This window comes from Balaenoptera acutorostrata, chromosome 20 (assembly GCF_949987535.1).
Source record: "Balaenoptera acutorostrata chromosome 20, mBalAcu1.1, whole genome shotgun sequence".
Taxonomy (NCBI): domain Eukaryota; kingdom Metazoa; phylum Chordata; class Mammalia; order Artiodactyla; family Balaenopteridae; genus Balaenoptera; species Balaenoptera acutorostrata.
In genome coordinates, this window is record NC_080083.1 from 39,187,094 (window position 1) to 39,204,937 (window position 17,844).

General features: G+C 59.8%; 1 protein-coding gene across 17 annotated transcripts in view; it reads left to right on the forward strand.

Annotated features, from left to right (window-relative positions):
- Positions 1–17,844, forward strand: part of CACNA1G (calcium voltage-gated channel subunit alpha1 G) — a 63,333-nt gene that overhangs the window by 29,592 nt on the left and 15,897 nt on the right. For 4 of the 17 annotated variants that reach the window (XR_009006267.1, XM_057535663.1, XM_057535657.1 and 1 more), the window contains exons 10-26: positions 533–684; positions 1,474–1,659; positions 1,757–1,871; positions 1,952–2,107; positions 4,949–5,017; positions 6,479–6,563; positions 6,646–6,839; positions 7,620–8,051; positions 8,943–9,043; positions 9,268–9,391; positions 11,247–11,315; positions 11,451–11,635; positions 12,450–12,576; positions 14,046–14,171; positions 14,736–14,825; positions 15,403–15,616; positions 17,403–17,456. Coding sequence is in view for 16 of the 17 variants with exons in the window: in XM_057535663.1 (XP_057391646.1) it covers positions 533–684; positions 1,474–1,659; positions 1,757–1,871; positions 1,952–2,107; positions 4,949–5,017; positions 6,479–6,563; positions 6,646–6,839; positions 7,620–8,051; positions 8,943–9,043; positions 9,268–9,391; positions 11,247–11,315; positions 11,451–11,635; positions 12,450–12,576; positions 14,046–14,171; positions 14,736–14,825; positions 15,403–15,616; positions 17,403–17,456 (2,479 nt within the window). In the remaining variant the exon portion in view is untranslated. Of the gene's footprint in view, positions 1–532; positions 685–1,473; positions 1,660–1,756; positions 1,872–1,951; positions 2,108–4,948; positions 5,018–6,478; positions 6,564–6,645; positions 6,840–7,619; positions 8,052–8,942; positions 9,044–9,267; positions 9,392–11,246; positions 11,316–11,450; positions 11,636–12,449; positions 12,577–14,045; positions 14,172–14,735; positions 14,826–15,402; positions 15,617–16,997; positions 17,125–17,402; positions 17,457–17,844 lie in introns of all 17 variants that reach the window. The other 13 variants (XM_057535670.1, XM_057535664.1, XM_057535658.1 and 10 more) reach the window with 7 other exon arrangements.

Below are 17,844 nucleotides of genomic sequence, written 5' to 3' on the forward strand. Positions count from 1 at the left end.
AACGTTGTCAACAGTTGTCCAAGAGAATGCTGCCAAGTCCACAGAGTCATCGTAGAGCACGTGTGATTTGCATGTGGCTTTGTGACTGGGTACGTGTGTGAGGTCTTGGTAATCACCCTCTGGTATCGGCCAGCATCAGTGCACTGCTGGCCTGGGCCTGCTGAGCTGACATGGTAGCACAGGACAGGATGGGTCTCGGAGCACCCAGTAGGAGGTGGGCAGAACCCACAGCATAGGCCTCCTGTGAACCTGTGGCCCCAGGGTCTGAGACTCAGAGCTGGAAATGGCCAGGGGCTGGGGGCTTTGTGCAGTGGCCACCCCTGAGTGCATTTTCTCATGGACCCTTTGGGAGAGGATCCTCCCCATTAGCCTGAGCATTCAGCACCACTACTCCCCTCTCCCAACATCCCCACTCCCACCCACTGGCTTGCTGTTCCCGCTCCCCCTCTCCATGTGGCCAGGTGTTTGGGAGGACTGGGATGAGGGGCTCAGGGACAAGCATTGGCTGCTTCATGCCCACCCTGTCCTCCAGCCTGAGGAGCTCACCAACGCCCTGGAAATCAGCAACATCGTCTTCACCAGCCTCTTTGCCCTGGAGATGCTACTGAAGCTGCTCGTGTATGGTCCCTTTGGCTACATCAAGAACCCCTACAACATCTTTGACGGTGTCATTGTTGTCATCAGGTATGACTGCCCCTCTGCTGCCTCTTGCCTGAGCAATGTCCTCGGGGTAGCTTGGGGCGAGGGGCCACACAGCCTGTTCCTCTGGGGTGGAGGGATCTGGAATCAGGCCCCACTGACCCACAGGCTCTACACTCCCCCAGCTGAGGATTCTCCATACCCCCAACGCTGCGCTCCACCCTCTCCCTAGGCCTTAGCTTGCTCACGCGGAACGTGGCCTCCTATCCGCTTTGGCTGGGCCCCTCTGAAGTCTTTGCTTTCGTTTCCACTCCTTGTCTTTGACCCCATGCAGACCTGGGGTGGGCTTGGCTTTGGAGGGGAGTTGGAGGACGTGTAAGGCCCAGCCAGCTGTCCCTGCTTACAAAGTGCTTGGAGACCGTCGCAGACGCTGGCAACTTGCTTTAGGGTTTCCAAGACCTTGGGAAAGTGCTCCACTGCCCCCCACACCCCCCAGGCCCTGGGCCAGAAGAACTGCTTTATTGCTTTTTTGGAATTGGCTTTAGATTTCATTAGAAGAGAACAAAGCAAACATTCCATAACTTGAGGCTTCTGCATTGGCCGATTGAGGGAGAGGACTGGCCTAGAGGGGAGGGTGGGGAGGGCTGGAGCTGTCACCCAGATCTTGGAGCTCCTGCCTGGAGGCCCAAGGGCCCCTTGCTGCCCACTTTCTCAGTGCTGGTCAGTCCAGACCCTCAGGTGCTGCTGGGCCCTCCTAAAGGACGGGGCAGGAGGAGGGTGAGTATGCAGCGGGCTCAGGCTCAGGCTCAGGCTCTGGCCACCCGCCCCTCGCAGCGTGTGGGAGATCGTGGGCCAGCAGGGGGGCGGCCTGTCGGTGCTGCGGACCTTCCGCCTGATGCGGGTGCTGAAGCTGGTGCGCTTCCTGCCGGCGCTGCAGCGGCAGCTCGTGGTGCTCATGAAGACCATGGACAACGTGGCCACCTTCTGCATGCTGCTCATGCTCTTCATCTTCATCTTCAGGTGAGGCAGGTGTGGCACCTGTGCCAGCGGGATGAGGGCCTGCGGGGCAGGGTTTGCCGGGGTCCTGATCCCCATCCTGTGGCTCCTGTGTCTTCAGCATCCTGGGTATGCACCTTTTTGGCTGCAAATTTGCATCTGAGAGGGATGGGGACACGCTGCCGGACCGGAAGAATTTTGACTCCCTGCTCTGGGCCATCGTCACTGTCTTTCAGGTGCCAGGGTAACAGGGCAGGGTGGGCAGGGTGGTGGGGTGCCCCCGGTGAAGGCCCTGACTCCCATCCTCGGCCGGCAGATCCTGACCCAGGAGGACTGGAACAAGGTGCTCTACAACGGAATGGCCTCCACGTCATCCTGGGCTGCCCTTTACTTCATTGCCCTCATGACCTTTGGCAACTACGTGCTCTTCAACCTGCTCGTTGCCATTCTGGTGGAGGGCTTCCAGGCGGAGGTAACCCCCTGCCCTCAGCGGTCCACTTCCGGGAGGAATCGGCGGCCCCGCTGGAGATGTGGTGCCCTGGGAGGTTCTGCAGGATGTGTCCTTCAGACTAGGCTGGGAAACTAGGAGTGGGAGTTCTGGGTTTCGGGCAGCCCCTCGGCGCTCGAGAGACCCGGTGGTTGTTGCGGCAGAGCGTCTCTGGATCCAAGGTTAGCTGCCGAGTGGGCTTCCCCCACAAAGCCGGCTAGGTGCTTCCCTAGAGAGCTGGACGGGATGAGTGTTGACACACGGTGCAGCTGGATCCCTGAGCACAGGTGCGCTCGGGGACATCTGGAGGGAACCCATCTGAGCCGAGGGGTGGGGGAAGCAAGCAAGTCATCTGAGCTTTGGCTGAGCTGGTGAAGATGCCACCAGCGCCCGGGCAGGGCTGAGCTGCCCAGGGTGAGAAATGAGCCCTATTAGCTGCCGGCATGGCAGAGATGAGCATCCTATTTCCAGCCCAGTCTCCATCACCTTCGTCACAGGCAGCGTCATCAATTAATATTGATTTACATTGACCCCGCCCTTGCCCTGCCAGGACACAGCCTCTGCCTGAAGGGCTGCACCCCGCTCCGCTCCCTTAGCTCAGCCCCTCTTCCCACCCAAGCCCCAGGCCCAGCCCAGCATCCCAGCGCCTAGCACAGGGCAGGTCGACTCAACCTAGAAATGCTCCAGGTTGGGTGAGGAGAAGCTCTCGGTCCAGTTCTCTCCGGGTGACCCGGATGGAAACTCCCGCTGCGGCCTGGTCTATAAATACCCAGCACACGGTGGAAAAACAAAAATCTATTTTCTGACTCTTTCCCAGCCTTGCGAGGGAAGGCTGTTCCCCCGTGGGCTGGGCTGGGCTGGTGGGTGCGGGTGTATCTCTCCCACACTGGCCTCCTCCCGTTGTAATTCCGTAGTTACCCATTATCGCATTTCCTCCCCTCTGGGTGGCAGGGAGGGCAGCAGGTCGGGAAGGCAGGCCCTCCCTGCCTTGGGTGATGGCTGGGCCTCTTGATGGGAGGGAGGGACATTTGTACTCTCCCTGGGATGGGACATTTATTTGGGGTTTCCCTGGGGCCTGAAGGGTTAAGGGTGCCAACGTGCTCCCACAAGAATCAAGGTCTGTATGGAGACCCACCACTTGGCCACTGCTCTTGGCCTGTGGGAAGAGGAGCTGAGTGGGGACAGGGGTCCTTCAGCCCCTTCCAAACCACAGCTCCTGACAGCTAACATTCTCGCAGAAAAATTCCTATGGAACTCTGTGGAAATGGAAAACACCCCAAGCCTATCTCCCGCCCTCAAGTGGCCGTTCAGCCAGCTCGGCAGTCTTGGAAATGCCCAGCACAGGCAGCAACCCCCCATCACTGGTCCTTCCAGCAGACACCTTGTTAAACCGAGAGCCGCTGAGCCGGCCTGGTTGCTAGGCAGCGGCAAAGGCTGCGTGTGGGAATGGAGAGCAGCCTGGCCTTTGGGCCTGGCCTGGTCACTCTGGCCCTGCTGGGGGCTTGTGGCTGCCCCAGCATGAGGGATTGGCCAGGGCCTGGGGCCATACCCTCCTCGACAAGTGCCTGGGAGAGATTCTTACTCGGGGCATGATGCTTTGGGTCTGGGGTGGGACGGAGAAAGGATTTCAGGATCATCCCCTCTTCAAGGGGGTGGGCAGCGGCGTGGCCCTGAAGGGCCCGTGTGAGGAGCTGGACCAGCTGCTCGCTGTCCTGCCAACCCCTGGGTCGGGGGGGAGGTTGGTCACTCAGTGCCAGTGGCCTGGACGCCTCCAGAGGCACCTGCCCTCAGCTGTACGGAGTTTCAGGGGGCACATATGTGGCTCTGAGCGAGCCCCACCATCTGGCAGAAGAGGCTGGCTTTTGCTGTTGTGATGACCTGCTTTTTTACAAACGAGGCAACCTACCTCAGTGGAAGCAGTGGCCGCCCCCATTTTGCTGGGCGTCACCAGCAGGAGGCCTCAAGGGTGGCCCCCTGCTGGCCTTGCCACCCTGCCAAGAGGTAGGAGGGGGTCGCCTAGCGGACCAGGCCAGCTGGGCTGTTTATACTCTGACTTGCAGGGGGCGGCGCCCTGAGTCCCTGTATATTTATCATCTGCACACTTAATTAAATGAACAGGCAGCAGGCCCTGTGTGAGGCCATTCACTGATATCAGACAACATCGCAGCCATCATCCCGGTGTTACTTGTCACATCCCGTCCTGGTAGGAGCATTCTGATTTGGAGTTAGGAGTGAAGAGGCCTGTTCTTGGTCCCGGCCTTTTGTCTCCTCCCCCACCTCTGACTTCCATCCAGCCCTCCTTCCCACCCTCCCGGCCGGCTGCTTCAGAGCCAGTGAGAGGTGAGCTGCAGACTCAGGTACGAGGCCCAGATGCATCTCTTAGTCTCTGTGTGACTTGGGGCAGTTTTCTTAACTTCTCCAAACCTCAGGTGCTTCCTCTAAGATGGTGCTAGCTGCACCTCCTTCCCACCTGGAGAGGAGGTAAGCTAGTGTTAATGAAGCAGCTGTGTGATGCCTGCCACGCCCCCAGTGAATGGTAGCTGGTATTATTAGGATTAATGGGGGGCTCGGTCTCCTTCCCTGCCCTTGTTCCCATCTCTGTGGCCTCTGCCCTCACCCTTCAGATTCATTCTGGCTCCAGGGCCTGTGGTTGAATTCTGGAAGGCCATACTGTTCCCTTTCTTCTCCTCCCCCACCCCATGTCTCATTTCCCCCACTGTTGGGTTTGCACCCCTCCTTTTCTTCCTCCTCTTTCGACATTGCTGCTGTTTGAAAGCCCGGCGCCTGTAACCAGCGCCCGTCCCCTGCCTCCCCCTCTCCCTGTAGGAAATCAGCAAACGGGAAGATGCGAGTGGACAGTTAAGCTGTATTCAGCTGCCTGTCGACTCCCAGGGGGTAGGTATGCGATCATGAGTCGGCATGCCCCCCGTGCCCCATGCCCCCATTCTGCCTCCGTGTCTGTGCTTGTGTTCACGCTCAGCTGCTGTGCAACCTGTGGTGGACATGGTGGTCCTTGGTGTCGTGAGGTTTGCTTTGATTTTAAGTCCCTTCCCCCTTGAGGACATTTGAGGGGAGGGCCTCCTTGCCTCTGCCCTGTTCACCCGCAAAGGGCGCCAATCCGTCCCACCAGACCAGTGGATGGGCCGGAGAAGGAAGGGACTTAGAATCCTCTGTGTGCACGTGTGTGGTACACCGCGTGTGTGTACCTCCACTGCGGTCCCCGAGGAGTCTGGGTCGTCGGGCCTCAGTGAAGTCGGGATCTGTGGCCGCAGACCATGCTCCCGCATCTCTCTCCTCTCCTCCTTGCCTTGAGCCCCTGTTGGAGACCCCACAAGCTGTCTCAGCTCAGGGCAAGGCTTTGGAGGATGTGGGGGTGGGTGTGCCTCTTGCCAGAATGTACCAGAATTTAAAATCTACTTCTGTGTCTTTGGCCCCTTGACCACCCAGGAGGTCCAGCAGGTACTCAGGGCCATGCTCCTCCCCTGGCCCCCACACTGAGCCTGTGCCCTGCTGTTTCCTGCACTGGCACCAGAACTCGGGCAAAGCCAGGGTTGCCATGGGACCCCATGGTGCTGCACATCCCAAGCAGCCCCCTGGAGATCCCACTTGATAATTAAAGGCCTCGTTAGGGATGTAAACTGAGTTAATGAAAATGATCCCCTGAGATGCCAATTACGCAATATTTATGGCCTTATCAAAAGCAGCAATCAAGTATTTCTTAATAACTTCTTAAGGAGAAGTGTGTAATTACTGGGGAACCTACTGACCTGCTAAGGAAGAAGAAAAAACTGTCCCAGAGACAGGGAGAGAGGTAAAAATGGGGCCAGGGGAGAAGGCGGGGGCTTGGGGAAGATGGAGGGAAGAAGTAGAGGGACTGAAGTGGCATCCTTGGGCTGAGCTGCTCTGTCTGGGGTCCTTCAATTTTTCTCTGGGGCCTTGCGTCTGAGGCTCAGGGGAGGGCAGCCATGGAGCGAAAGCAGAGGGCACAAGTGGCCTTTGGAAATGAGGCTCTAGTGACTACTTCACTCAGGTCCCCAGCTCCCTCTGGCCTGTGCCACCTGCCTGCCAGGCTATCCCCTCTCCCCTCAGCCATTCTTGAAGCCAGTCCCAGCCTTGATGGTTGTGCTGTGGGTTCTGGGGATAGCCGTGGCCTTCTCTGAGGTATCACAGGCCCTTGAGAGCCCTGGGCCCCAAGCCTGGGTGGTCTGGCCTGAGCCAGTGCATGTCTCGTGCCGTGGTTGCTGGTTCCTTGTGGCCTATATGTGGTGTGCGCGTGTGAAGACAGGGAGACTTCGATCCACCCTAGCAACCCCTGCCCGGCCAGGTTCCTAATGTCCCGCTGCTCTCCCACCCTAGGGAGATGCCACCAAGTCCGAGTCAGAGCCCGATTTCTTCTCGCCCAGCCTGGATGGCGACGGGGACAGGAGGAAGCGCTTGGCCTGTGAGTATCTCTCTGCGGGGGCAGCCCCTGGCTCTAGGCCAGCCTCCAGTGGACTCAGGGTCTCCCCCTCTCTCCCCCGCAGTGGTGTCTCTGGGAGACCACCCGGAGCTGCGGAGCAGCCTGTTGCCCCCTCTCATCATCCACACGGCCGCCACACCCATGTCGCTGCCCAAGAGCTCTAGCACTGGCCTGGCCGAGGCTCTGGGCCCTGCGTCCCGCCGCGCCAGCAGCAGTGGGTCGGCCGAACCGGGGGCACCCCACGAGACGAAGTCACCGGTAGGGGGTGCATGTGGGGGCCCGACGGTGGGAGGTGTACAGACATCAGGAGGGAAGGGAGGTGGAACGGGCAGGCCCAAGGAGACAGCCCCCGAGCCACGGTGGGGGACAAGGCCCGGGGGGCGTCAGCAGGGCTGGTAATGCAGGCAGGCGCAGGAGCCTCGGCCTTGGAGGCAAAAGAGCAGTGTTCTAATTCTATTTCTTCTGTTCCCCGAGTGTCCTTGGATGAGACTCATTTCCCTCTGTAAAATGGGAGGGAATACCTCATCTTAATAATAGCAAATCCCATCCAGTTACTGATTCTGTGCCAGACACTGCTCTAGACATTGCTTATAAGTGTTCTTAATGCATGTGATCCTCACAGCAACCATCTGGTAGGTACCAATATTATCCCCATTTTTCAGACGGGGACCTGAGTCTCAGATTGCCAAAGTGATCTGTGGGAAGCTCCACAGTGAGCAGGCGACAGAGCCAGCATTTTAATCCAGGAGGTTGGTGTCAGGGCCCATGCTCTCACTGTGATTTTACACTGCCACTCACCTCAGTGAGCAATAGGTGCTAGGGCCATGTCGCTTTTACAGATGAGGCACAGCGAGGGTTAGTGACTTGCCCAAGGTCGCACAGATGGTGTGGGTCCAGGCATCCAGGTCCAGGGCTCCTGCTCATACCTCTACACCTGATGTGAGGCCAGAGAGGCTCACAGGAGCCAGGATGCACGTGAAGGGGCGTGGGGCCATGAGGTCCTGGCTGAGACCACTCTCTCCTCTGTTCGCCCCCCAGCCGAGCGCCCGCAGCTCCCCACACAGTCCCTGGAGTGCAGCGAGCAGCTGGGCTAGCAGGCGCTCCAGCCGGAACAGCCTGGGCCGTGCCCCCAGCCTGAAGCGGAGGAGCCCGAGTGGGGAGCGGAGGTCCCTGTTGTCGGGCGAGGGCCAGGAGAGCCAGGACGAGGAGGAGAGCTCGGAAGAGGAGCACACCAGCCCAGCGGGCAGTGACCGCCGCCACAGGGGCTCCCTGGAGCGGGAAGCTAAGAGCTCCTTTGACCTGCCGGACACACTGCAGGTGCCCGGGCTGCACCGCACAGCCAGCGGCCGCAGCTCAGCCTCTGAGCACCAGGATTGCAACGGCAAGTCAGCTCCAGGACGCCTGACCCGGGCCCTGCGGCCCGACGATCCCCCACTGGATGGGGACGATGGCGATGACGAGGGCAACTTGGTGAGGCCCCTGTGGGCACAGTGACCTCTCACCCCTGACCTTGAGTGAGGGGAGCTGTGCCTGACCTGGTGCAGGACTGGACAACCCCCTCCCAGTTGTGTGGCATTCAGGGAGTTACCATCACGCCCAAAGGATCTCAAGGGATATCATCCCTGAAGCCAAGCTCCAAACAGCCCCTTTCTCCCTCTGCCCATCCCACCAAGCCCCAGATCCTTGTCATGCCTGGGTCTGCGGCTCTGCATCCTTGGTGGATAAGAATGGCTTCGGGCAGATGTGTATGAATCTTTCATGGCCCTCCCCCTGTGACTCAGAAAGACCCATCACTCATCTCTCCAAACTGATACCCTCCTCTGTCCCCCTCTCTCATCTCTACCTCATCACAAGCCTTGATTTCACACCCACTTTTACCCATTCATCCTTTTCCCAACCCCCTCACCACCACCTTTAACCCTGGGGATGGGGCTCAGGGACCTGGGACCCCAGGGTTAGCATAGGAGAAAGGTCCAGTGTCTCCTCATGCCAGGTGTGTCTTCGAACAGGCAGCTGTGATGGGGACAGTGTCTGATAACTGATGTGGCTTCCAAGCCCAGTGGGGAGGGAAGGAGGGAACACAGGCAGGGGGCTGGGCTGGAGGCAGAGATGGGAGGAGAGGAGAGCCTGGGGGAAGCGAAGGGTTGGGGAGATGAAGGAAGTGAGGCATGCTCAGGGACTGAGGGGGGTTTTGGGGAGATGCGGAGGTGGTTTTAAGAATACAGGAAGAGAAGCCAGGCATAGGGCTGGGCCAGAGTGGAGAGGGTAGACTAGGAGTGAGGGCCACGGGGCTGCTGAGGAACCAGGGATCAGGAACTTGGAGGCCTGACCCTGCTCACATCCCGGGCCATCCTTTTACAGAGCAAAGGGGAAAGGATGAGAGCGTGGGTCCGAGCCCGGCTCCCTGCCTGCTGCCTGGAGCGAGACTCCTGGTCTGCCTACATCTTCCCTCCTCAGTCAAGGTCAGCAAGAGTGTCCCTGACCTGCACCCCAACCTCTCCTTCTCATGGGAAATTCTCCTGCGACTCCATCCCAGGGATGCTAGAAGTGTCCCCTGACGTGGGGGAGGATGAGAGCGGGGCCTGGGGATGGGAGGGCCCAGGATGGGTGGGTAGGGGCGGTGCCCCTTACTGCTGTCCCCCCTCCCCCTCCCCCCCACTCGGGCTTTGCCTCTGTCCCGGAGCAGGTTCCGCCTCCTGTGTCACCGAATCATCACCCACAAGATGTTCGACCACGTGGTCCTCGTCATCATCTTCCTCAACTGCATCACCATCGCCATGGAGCGCCCCAAGATCGACCCCCACAGTGCTGTGAGTCACTGGGGCTGACACAGCGGCTGCTGAGTGCCTGCTTTGTGCCCAAGCCTCCCGGATTAGCGGGTTAGCACGCATGCAGCGAGCCAGGCGGGCAGGGAGGCCCAGAGAGACACGGAGGCAGGGAGCCAGGAATCTCTCTGACTCTGACCCGTGCAACTGATGCCCCAGGATGCCTCCTGTGTCCCTCGCCGGCCTCCGTTTCCCTTCTGTGACACAGCAGCCAGTTGGGGGAGTGGGCCTTGCTCCTCACCTGGGGAAAAGTGAGCTTCGTCGCACCCAGCTGTTTGCAGATGGCCTGTTCTCATGCGCCAGGGGCTTGTGAGGCCTGTATGTGAGTCAGTGAGTGTCATGGTGAGGCCAACAGTGAGACTGGCCCTGGCCGGGCTGAGTGGCAGAGGGTGTCCAGGACCTGGTGACTGACGGGGAGGCGTCCTGCCCAATCTGCCCCATTGGCGGTGCCGCGTCGGGGAGGGAAGCTGACCTTTGCTCCTCAGGGTACTGCCGGGTCACAAACACGTCGGTCTTCAGGGGCGTCTGGAGGAGCACTGGTCACTGCTGCTTGGCTGTGAACCCGCCAGTCCTCCTCGGAAGGAGAGGAGAGGCCACGGGCCGGCGTATCTGGACATACTCCCCCGGGCCTGACCTCTTCAGGATGGCCCAGCCGGTCCTGGGAGCTGTCTCTCCCCAGCCTGGCATCACAGCCTGTCGCCCCACAGTGATCCAGGTCCTAGAAGGGTGGGGGGCTCTGCTGCCCCTCCTGGCATCTTTCACCACTAGCTTGGAGGTGGTCTCCGCCCCTCCTTGCTGCCTCGCATACAATTGTTCAGTTTTCGACATTGCTGGGGCTTGTTTTCCATTAGGGTGGGCTCCAGCCAGGCCAGCGTTGGTGGGGGTGGTGGTGGTGATGGTGAAGGGAGTCTGGGGAGTGGAGGGCCAGCCTGGGAATAGGTGAGAGAGCACAGCACAGCTCCGGGGACCCCCACCCCTGGAGCAAGGGTGGCTGGTCACACTGGCCCCCTCGTCTGCCTCCTGCCCAGGGCCCTGCCTCAGAGCTCACTGTGGCCACGTCTCTCCCCCACCTTCCCACTCAGCCCCTCCATCTCCAGCTCTGTCACGTGTGTGCTTCTCCCTCTCCCCTCTCGCTGCTTCTCACTCCCTCTGACGCTCACACTTTGCCTGCTGCCTCTCCAGCTCTCTACACCCCTCTCTTGGCCACCCAACGATGGAATCAGCCCACAGATATCAGGGGATTGGGTCACCTTCTTTCCTGCCCTGCTTCACCCTATGCCTGGCATAAATATGGTGCCTGGGGACGCACAGCCTGTACTGAGGCCCCCAGCTTGCCCTGGGGCTCCATTTCTGGGGCACACAGCAGGAAAGCAAGTACGTGGAGCAGAGGAGAGTAGGATGGGGCGTCAAGAGATCAAGCTGAATCCTGCTCCAGTTTTAAGAAAGGAATTGGTGAATAGGGCCTGAGATATGGGGCTCAGATGACAGCACTGCGGTGGGAAGCACTTTCCCCTCAAGGCCACTCCGGGAGGTAGTGGGGGGGCAGTTCTGTTCAGGGGCAAGAGTGGGACTGTGGCCAGAGCTGTAAGTGAGTCAGGGGGCTTGACGCTGGCTCTGTGTGTGTGTGTGTGTGTGTGTGTGTGTGTGTGTGTGTGTGTGTGTGTGTGTCTGAGTGGGGGGTGGGTGGGAGAGCAGGAAGGAGATTGTCTGCTTTGCTGGGGAGAGTGGGGGGTTTTGTTCTGAGTCAGACATTGGAGGCAGTTCCTGGCTTCCGTGTGCAGAGCAGACATGGCCCGAGGAGGGGATCCCAGTGGCAACACCTGCCTGCTGTCTCTTACAGGAACGCATCTTCCTGACCCTCTCCAATTACATCTTCACCGCAGTCTTTCTGGCTGAGATGACAGTGAAGGTGATGCGGGGTCGGCGTTGGTTTGGAGCCATCTGGCGCTCGGTGGGGGTGGAGAGCCTGGGTCACAAATGGAGGGCAGGGCCGGGGACTGACTGCAGGGAGGTGGCAGTGCCGGTGACGCGCGGGCGTCCTCAGGTGGTGGCGCTGGGCTGGTGCTTCGGGGAGCAGGCCTACCTGCGCAGCAGCTGGAACGTGCTGGATGGGCTGCTGGTGCTCATCTCCATCATCGACATCCTGGTGTCCATGGTCTCCGACAGCGGCACCAAGATCCTGGGCATGCTGAGGGTGCTGCGGCTGCTGCGAACCCTGCGCCCGCTCAGGTGCCCTGGGCAGGTGCACCCCAACGGCCAGCACCCCACCTGCCCCTGCCTCCTGCCTGTGACCCCGCAGGGAGCCCTGTCCCCCACTCCAGACATCGCTTCTCACTGGGTTCAACTGCGGCCCCAGCAGTCTCCCTCCACGGGCACCCCCCTCAGTGACCACCCCCCCATGTGACATACTCCTGCAGGGCACAGTACAAGTGGCCACAGGCAGGACCCTCACATCCTTCAGCTGCAGCTCTCCCTTGGGTGGTACCCTCAGGGGTGACACTTGGCCCTCCCCGTGAAGTGACAGACTTTGTTTCCCGCTTTCCCCCTCTTTCCCCCCCCCATCCCAGGGACTACCCACCAGGTAACACTTGTAGCAGGGGATCTCACCAATAAGGCAGTCACCCCGACCCCCACCCAGAGTCGGGAATTTCCGTGGGTGGGGGCGTGGATGGGGTGGATACTGACTGACCAGCGAGGGCTTTCCTGGCTGTGATGATCCACCTCCCCACCCCTTCCGTCCCTGCCTGCCCTCTACGTGCTCCGCACAAGTTTTATCTCCCCATCCCCACAACACACTGCATCCCTGGGTTGAATCAGCACCCCAGCCCCATCAGGTAATACTTTGACATCCTGGCAGTGGAGGTGGAGGTCTGGGGGTGGGTGGGGGTGTCTGCACTGTGAGCCCAGAGTGTCAACCTCTTCCCTCCACTAGAGCCCAGGATGGGGATCAGTGAGCCAAGATGGGAGGGAGTGGCAAGCAGGGCAAGGGGCGAGGGAGTGTCTGAGCCGGGAACCCCTCTTACCCCCCTCCCTCCCTCCCCAGGGTAATCAGTCGGGCACAGGGGCTGAAGCTGGTGGTGGAAACGCTGATGTCCTCGCTGAAGCCCATTGGCAACATTGTGGTCATCTGTTGTGCCTTCTTCATCATTTTTGGCATCCTGGGGGTGCAGGTTTGTGGGGGTCCGGGGCCAGCTGTCAGCAGAAACCAGAGGAGTGGCCTTCCTCTTGGCCCCGGGAATGCCGCGGCTCCAGGTGCTGCCGCCGCCTTTATCCCAGAAAAGAATAAATAGGGATGCTTCCCTCGAAGCCCGAGGCCTCAGGCCCCTTTGCCTCCTGGGCATTTTGGAGAAAACTGGGAGCCTGGAAGAGGCCACCAAGGGGAGAGGGCCTCGGGCTCTGGCCAGTGCCCACGCAGGCTGCCGCTCTGCCCTCTCACGCGCCACTCCAAGCGCAGACGCTGGCCTTGGCCCACAGTCTGCTCAGGGATCCCCTCCCTTCCTTCCCTGCTGGAGCGGGTGGGCTGCAGGCCAGGCCTGGGGATCCAGGGCCCAGGCAGCTGGGCCAGGTTAGCAGCGAGCTGGCAGGCAGGCGGGTGCAGACCCCAGACGAGGCAGGAAGTGGGGGCTGCTGGGGAAACTTGGCCTCTGTCCCAGGGAGGGAACTTGGCTTTGGAGGAAAAAGAAAGGGAGCTGCCTGCAGGATTCAGCAGGCGCCTCCAGGAGCCGGGGGAGCCCCTCCGTCCTGCTCTTCCGGAGCACCCCGCCTCGCCCCAGGCTCCAGATGTTTCAGCTGCAGCGTAGATGGCTGCTGTTGGGCCAGAGGGAGCTCCTGGGTGGTTACCCCCATCCCTATCCCTTCCTTTGGCTTCTTGGGGTATCCACTCTGCCCTGGGGACGGGGTATTCTTGTGTTTCCTCGAATTCTCTGGCTCTAGAGACCACTCTGGTGTACGTTTGCCAGGGCTGCGTGGTGCCTCTCTGCACACCCGGTGCCCCTTCCCCTTCCCTTACTTTTGGCCTACTTAGGCCCCCTGGTCCTCCTGTCCCTCACATCCCGTCCCCACAGTCATAGCCTGGTCTGTTCTGGAGTGAGGGTGAGCTTTCCAGTCAGAAAGACCTGAGCTCGAGCCCCCTTTCCACCACCTACTGGTTGTATGACCTTAATGAGTGAATTTACTTCTCTGAGCCTCGGTTTTCCTGATCTGTTAAGTGGGGTCCATAATACCTAGCCCACCCCCACCGTTGATCCAGATCCCTCGGCCCTGCCCTAGAGTGTCTGACTCACCGGGTTTGGGGTGGTCCTGAGCACATCCCCAGATAATGCTGATGCTGCTGGCCCAGGGACCCCACCTGCAGAATCACGGGCCTCCCCCTTTGTAGAAAGTGAATGACTGTTCCCCTCCTTCCAGCCTTTCCCAGTGCCCTCCCCAAGGACCTTTCCTTCCTCTCCAGGGCCTCTGCTCCAAGGAGCCCCGAGAAAGGGGTGCCTGCAGGGGAGGCTTCTGTCAGTGTTTCTCTGACTTGCCCCGAGCACCTAGCCCTCACCCAGGGTGTGCCCAGCGCTCTTAAGCCCCAGGGCTGGTCTGGGCTTCCTGTGCTCACAGCTCACTTCTCTCTGTCTCCGGGCATGTGTGTGTTCAGCTCTTCAAGGGGAAGTTCTTCGTGTGCCAGGGCGAGGACACCAGGAACATCACTAACAAGTCTGACTGTGCTGAGGCCAGTTACCGGTGGGTCCGGCACAAGTACAACTTTGACAACCTTGGCCAGGTGAGCCCCAGGCTCCAAGGTGGAGGTGGGAGTGGTGGCAGGAGTCTGGGGAGGACACAAGTCCATGCTTAGTGATGCATGCAGGGCAACTGGCCCGCCTCTGTTTCATCAGCTAGTGAATGGGTCCTAATGGGATCTCCTTGGAGGGGAGAAGTGAGGATACAGTGAGATGATGTGTGTATTTGTTTCGCACGGTACGAGGTGCAGGCATATTGTCAAGATGATTCTTTTTCTCACTCCACATTCACAGAAACAGAAATGTAGAAAATGAAATAGCTCGCTCAGTTTTGCCGGTTTATTTCCCTGCCCCACCCTGGTTTTGGTTTCCGGATTTCCAGGACTCTGGGGTCCCTTGCTCTACCTGGCTGAGGTCATCTCCCACGGCTCTTCTGGCTTCATAGCAGCCAAGGAGCCTTGGGAAAGAGAGCTCTACCGGGGCCTGGAGTGTGACTCTGAAGGCCTAGGGTCCCCCCGACCTACTGCCAGGAGGTGCTGTGGGTGGAAGTGGTGGGTGGCTTGGCCATGCATCCTAGGTTTCAAGTGGTCCTTTCCTCCCCCCCGCAGGCCCTAATGTCCCTGTTCGTGCTGGCCTCTAAGGACGGCTGGGTGGATATCATGTATGATGGGCTGGATGCTGTCGGTGTGGACCAGCAGGTAGGGCTGAGGTGGGCAGGATCCATCTTTGCACTCAGGTCACTCACCATGGGCCAACTCCAGGTGCGATGGGCGCAGGCTTGGACAGAAAGACAGCAAGGCAGGTTGGCAAAACGCCATCCAAGAGGCATCACCTCTTACAGCAGAGGCTGTAACTGGTGGCCTGCAGGCAAATCCGGTCATGCTTTATTGGCTTGCAACATATTTAAATTTTTTTGAATTAGTGGTAAGCAGTTAAAAATTGACAAATTTTACATGAAAATCTGGATTTGGGCCTGCTCAGGAGAAGTCCAAAGATCTGGAAACACTGGGCTTGAATTCCTGAAGGGCAGGAGTCAGCTGAATCAAAGAAGCAGCTGCCCCTTTTGGATAGAACATCCACTCTCTATATTTTGCCACAGTCCCCACCTTTCCCTACTGCCTAACACCAAACCCACATCATTCATTTACATCACCTGCTGGGTCTGCGTAACTGAGTGTGCAGGCCCTGTCTTAAGGAACGCAGGCTGTAGGGCAGCACCTGTGACAGTTACCCTTGAGCTAATGTCTCCACTTTGTCCTTCCTGCTCCCCACCAGCCCATCATGAACCACAACCCCTGGATGCTGCTGTACTTCATCTCGTTCCTGCTCATCGTGGCCTTCTTTGTCCTGAACATGTTCGTGGGCGTGGTGGTGGAGAACTTCCACAAGTGTCGGCAGCACCAGGAGGAGGAGGAGGCCCGGCGGCGGGAGGAGAAGCGTCTACGGAGATTGGAGAAAAAGAGAAGGAGTAAGGAGAAGCAGATGGCTGGTCGGTAGTCTTTCCACATCTCTCTGAGTCGTACTTGACCTTGGCCTTGCGACTGTAGGGGGCTAGGGGCTAGGGGCTGGGGCTGGGGCAGGGAGAAGATGCTCCCACCCCCTCCCCTCCTCCTTCCCCTTGAGAGCATGTCAGCCTCTGGAGCCTGCATGAAGCAGACCAGTTCAGCCCTGTGAGGGCAGGGGAGCTACCCCCCTGCGGGGCTCCCGGTCTCAGCATTGTGCTCCCCAGATGATGCCAGGTGGGAGCTGATGCACGGTCCCTCCCAGCTCGACTCTGAGAGGAGCCTCATGGGATGAAAATCCTGCTGCATTGCCCCGTGCCAGTGCCCACTGACCCTGGGCTTAGCCCAAGTGCCAGCTTTGCCTGCCCCAGTGTTGGCGAGCAAGCATCTTCAGCCTGTGGCTACCCAGTGTCTGTAGCTGCTGGGCAAGGCCTCAGCAGAACCTACAGATGGACCGTGGCGTGAGCAAACCCCAGACCCCTCCTTCCTCCCTATCTCCAGCAAAACTCCCTGGCTTCCTGACTGTCCTTCTTTTTTTGCCAAGCGGTACAAAAATACTCCCTCGGCTCAGGGAAGGTCTGAGGTCACAGGAACTCTAAGGTCATGACGCTCTGGACTTAGACCCTTCAGCCCCTCACCTTCCATCTCCAACATCTCTTGCCATTGGCCGGGTGAGGCCCCCACCCCCTCCCTCCTCACACTCTCATGCCAATGGGCGGGCCGAGGCTAAGCGAAAGACACCCAGATTCCAGGGAGGACAGAGGGGTGACAGGCGTGCGGGTCCTGTTGTCTCCCCGTGTGTCTGCAGGTGTGTCTGCACTTGGCTCCCCTCCCCGTCTGCAGGGCTCCTGCCTGTCTGTCTGGTACTCGACAATCTGTGTGACTCTCTCTCAGTCACTGCCCACTCTCTCTCAGTGTCTTCATGTGTGGGTTTCTCTAAGCCTTTGTGTGTCTGCCTCTGTTTGGTCTGTGGGTTTCCCCTCCTCTCTCTACCCTTTCACAACTGTCTTTCTTATGCCGATAAGATGCATGAGGTACTCTGAGTTTTCCCTTTGGTTTGTTGAAATGTGAGTACTACCAAGAGGGTCGGGGGCTGCGGTGCCCCCTCAGCCCCTGACTCTACCTCCTGCTACCTGTGAGGGCACCTGGAGCGAGGGGAGGGCTGTAGGGGGGTGTGGGGGAGGTTGGGTGGGACAGAGCCCACGCTCCCTGTGAGAGGCGGGGCTGCTCCAGCGGACGGGGAGGGGACACTGGCCTCTGGGCAGCAGATCTGGGCTAGGGGTCCCGTCTTGGCTCCCTGTGGACGGCTGAGGCCGAGCGGGCGCACTGCCCCCAGCAGCCATGCTCCCACTCCGCCCCTCCTTGCAGTCTGCCTTCTCAGCAGGACATCTGCAGATGGAACTCTTGGCAGGAGGCAACCGTGGCCCTGCCTGACCAGCTGGCTCCCCTTCCGGGGTCTGCAGCCTTCTCAGGTGCTGCTGAGGCCGCGGCTCGGGTAGGAGTGGACATCTGTTCTGAGGACAGGCTTCCTCCCCTCCCCACACCTCCGACTCCCTGCCCCTGTGACCCTGATGAGCTGGCCGAATTGCTCAGCTTCCTCAAGTGCCCTGTGCCCGAGTTTGGGGCTGGCACTCAGGACAAGCCACCCTTGCTCAGCACGCCCTATTCATAGGAAGAGTGAGGGTCAGAGCCCACGGGGAGCAAGCTGCTGAGGGGGCCCTGCCCAGCCCACCTGGTCCGGCCAGTGACCGATGTCGTGTTTCGTTCTTTTAGATCTAATGCTGGACGATGTAATTGCTTCCGGCAGCTCAGCCAGCGCGGCGCCAGGTACTGCGTCTGGGGTTGTGGGTTCCAGGGTGTGGCCCGGGCAGTCAGGCCCGCCCCATGCGTGCCGGCATCCTCTTTGCTCCCTCTCTATGGCTCACTGATTCTGTCCTCTCAGGGTGAGGGGTAAGGGTCCCTGGGGTGTCAGGCTCCATGGCGCCCCGTAGGCCTGTGCTAGCTGGACAGGAGGTGAGGGCCTTAGCACACCCCTCCCTCCAGCTTCTCTTGGTGGACCCTCCTTGTCTGGCCAGGCTTCCGAGGCCCGAGCTCCCAGCCCCCTGCCACCTCCTCCCATTCCTGCTCCTCCTCCCAGGTCACACTGTTCGATTATTAGAGCGGCAATCTCTCCTGCCTCCTTCTGTCTGAAGGGGATACTTTGATCCAAGCGAGC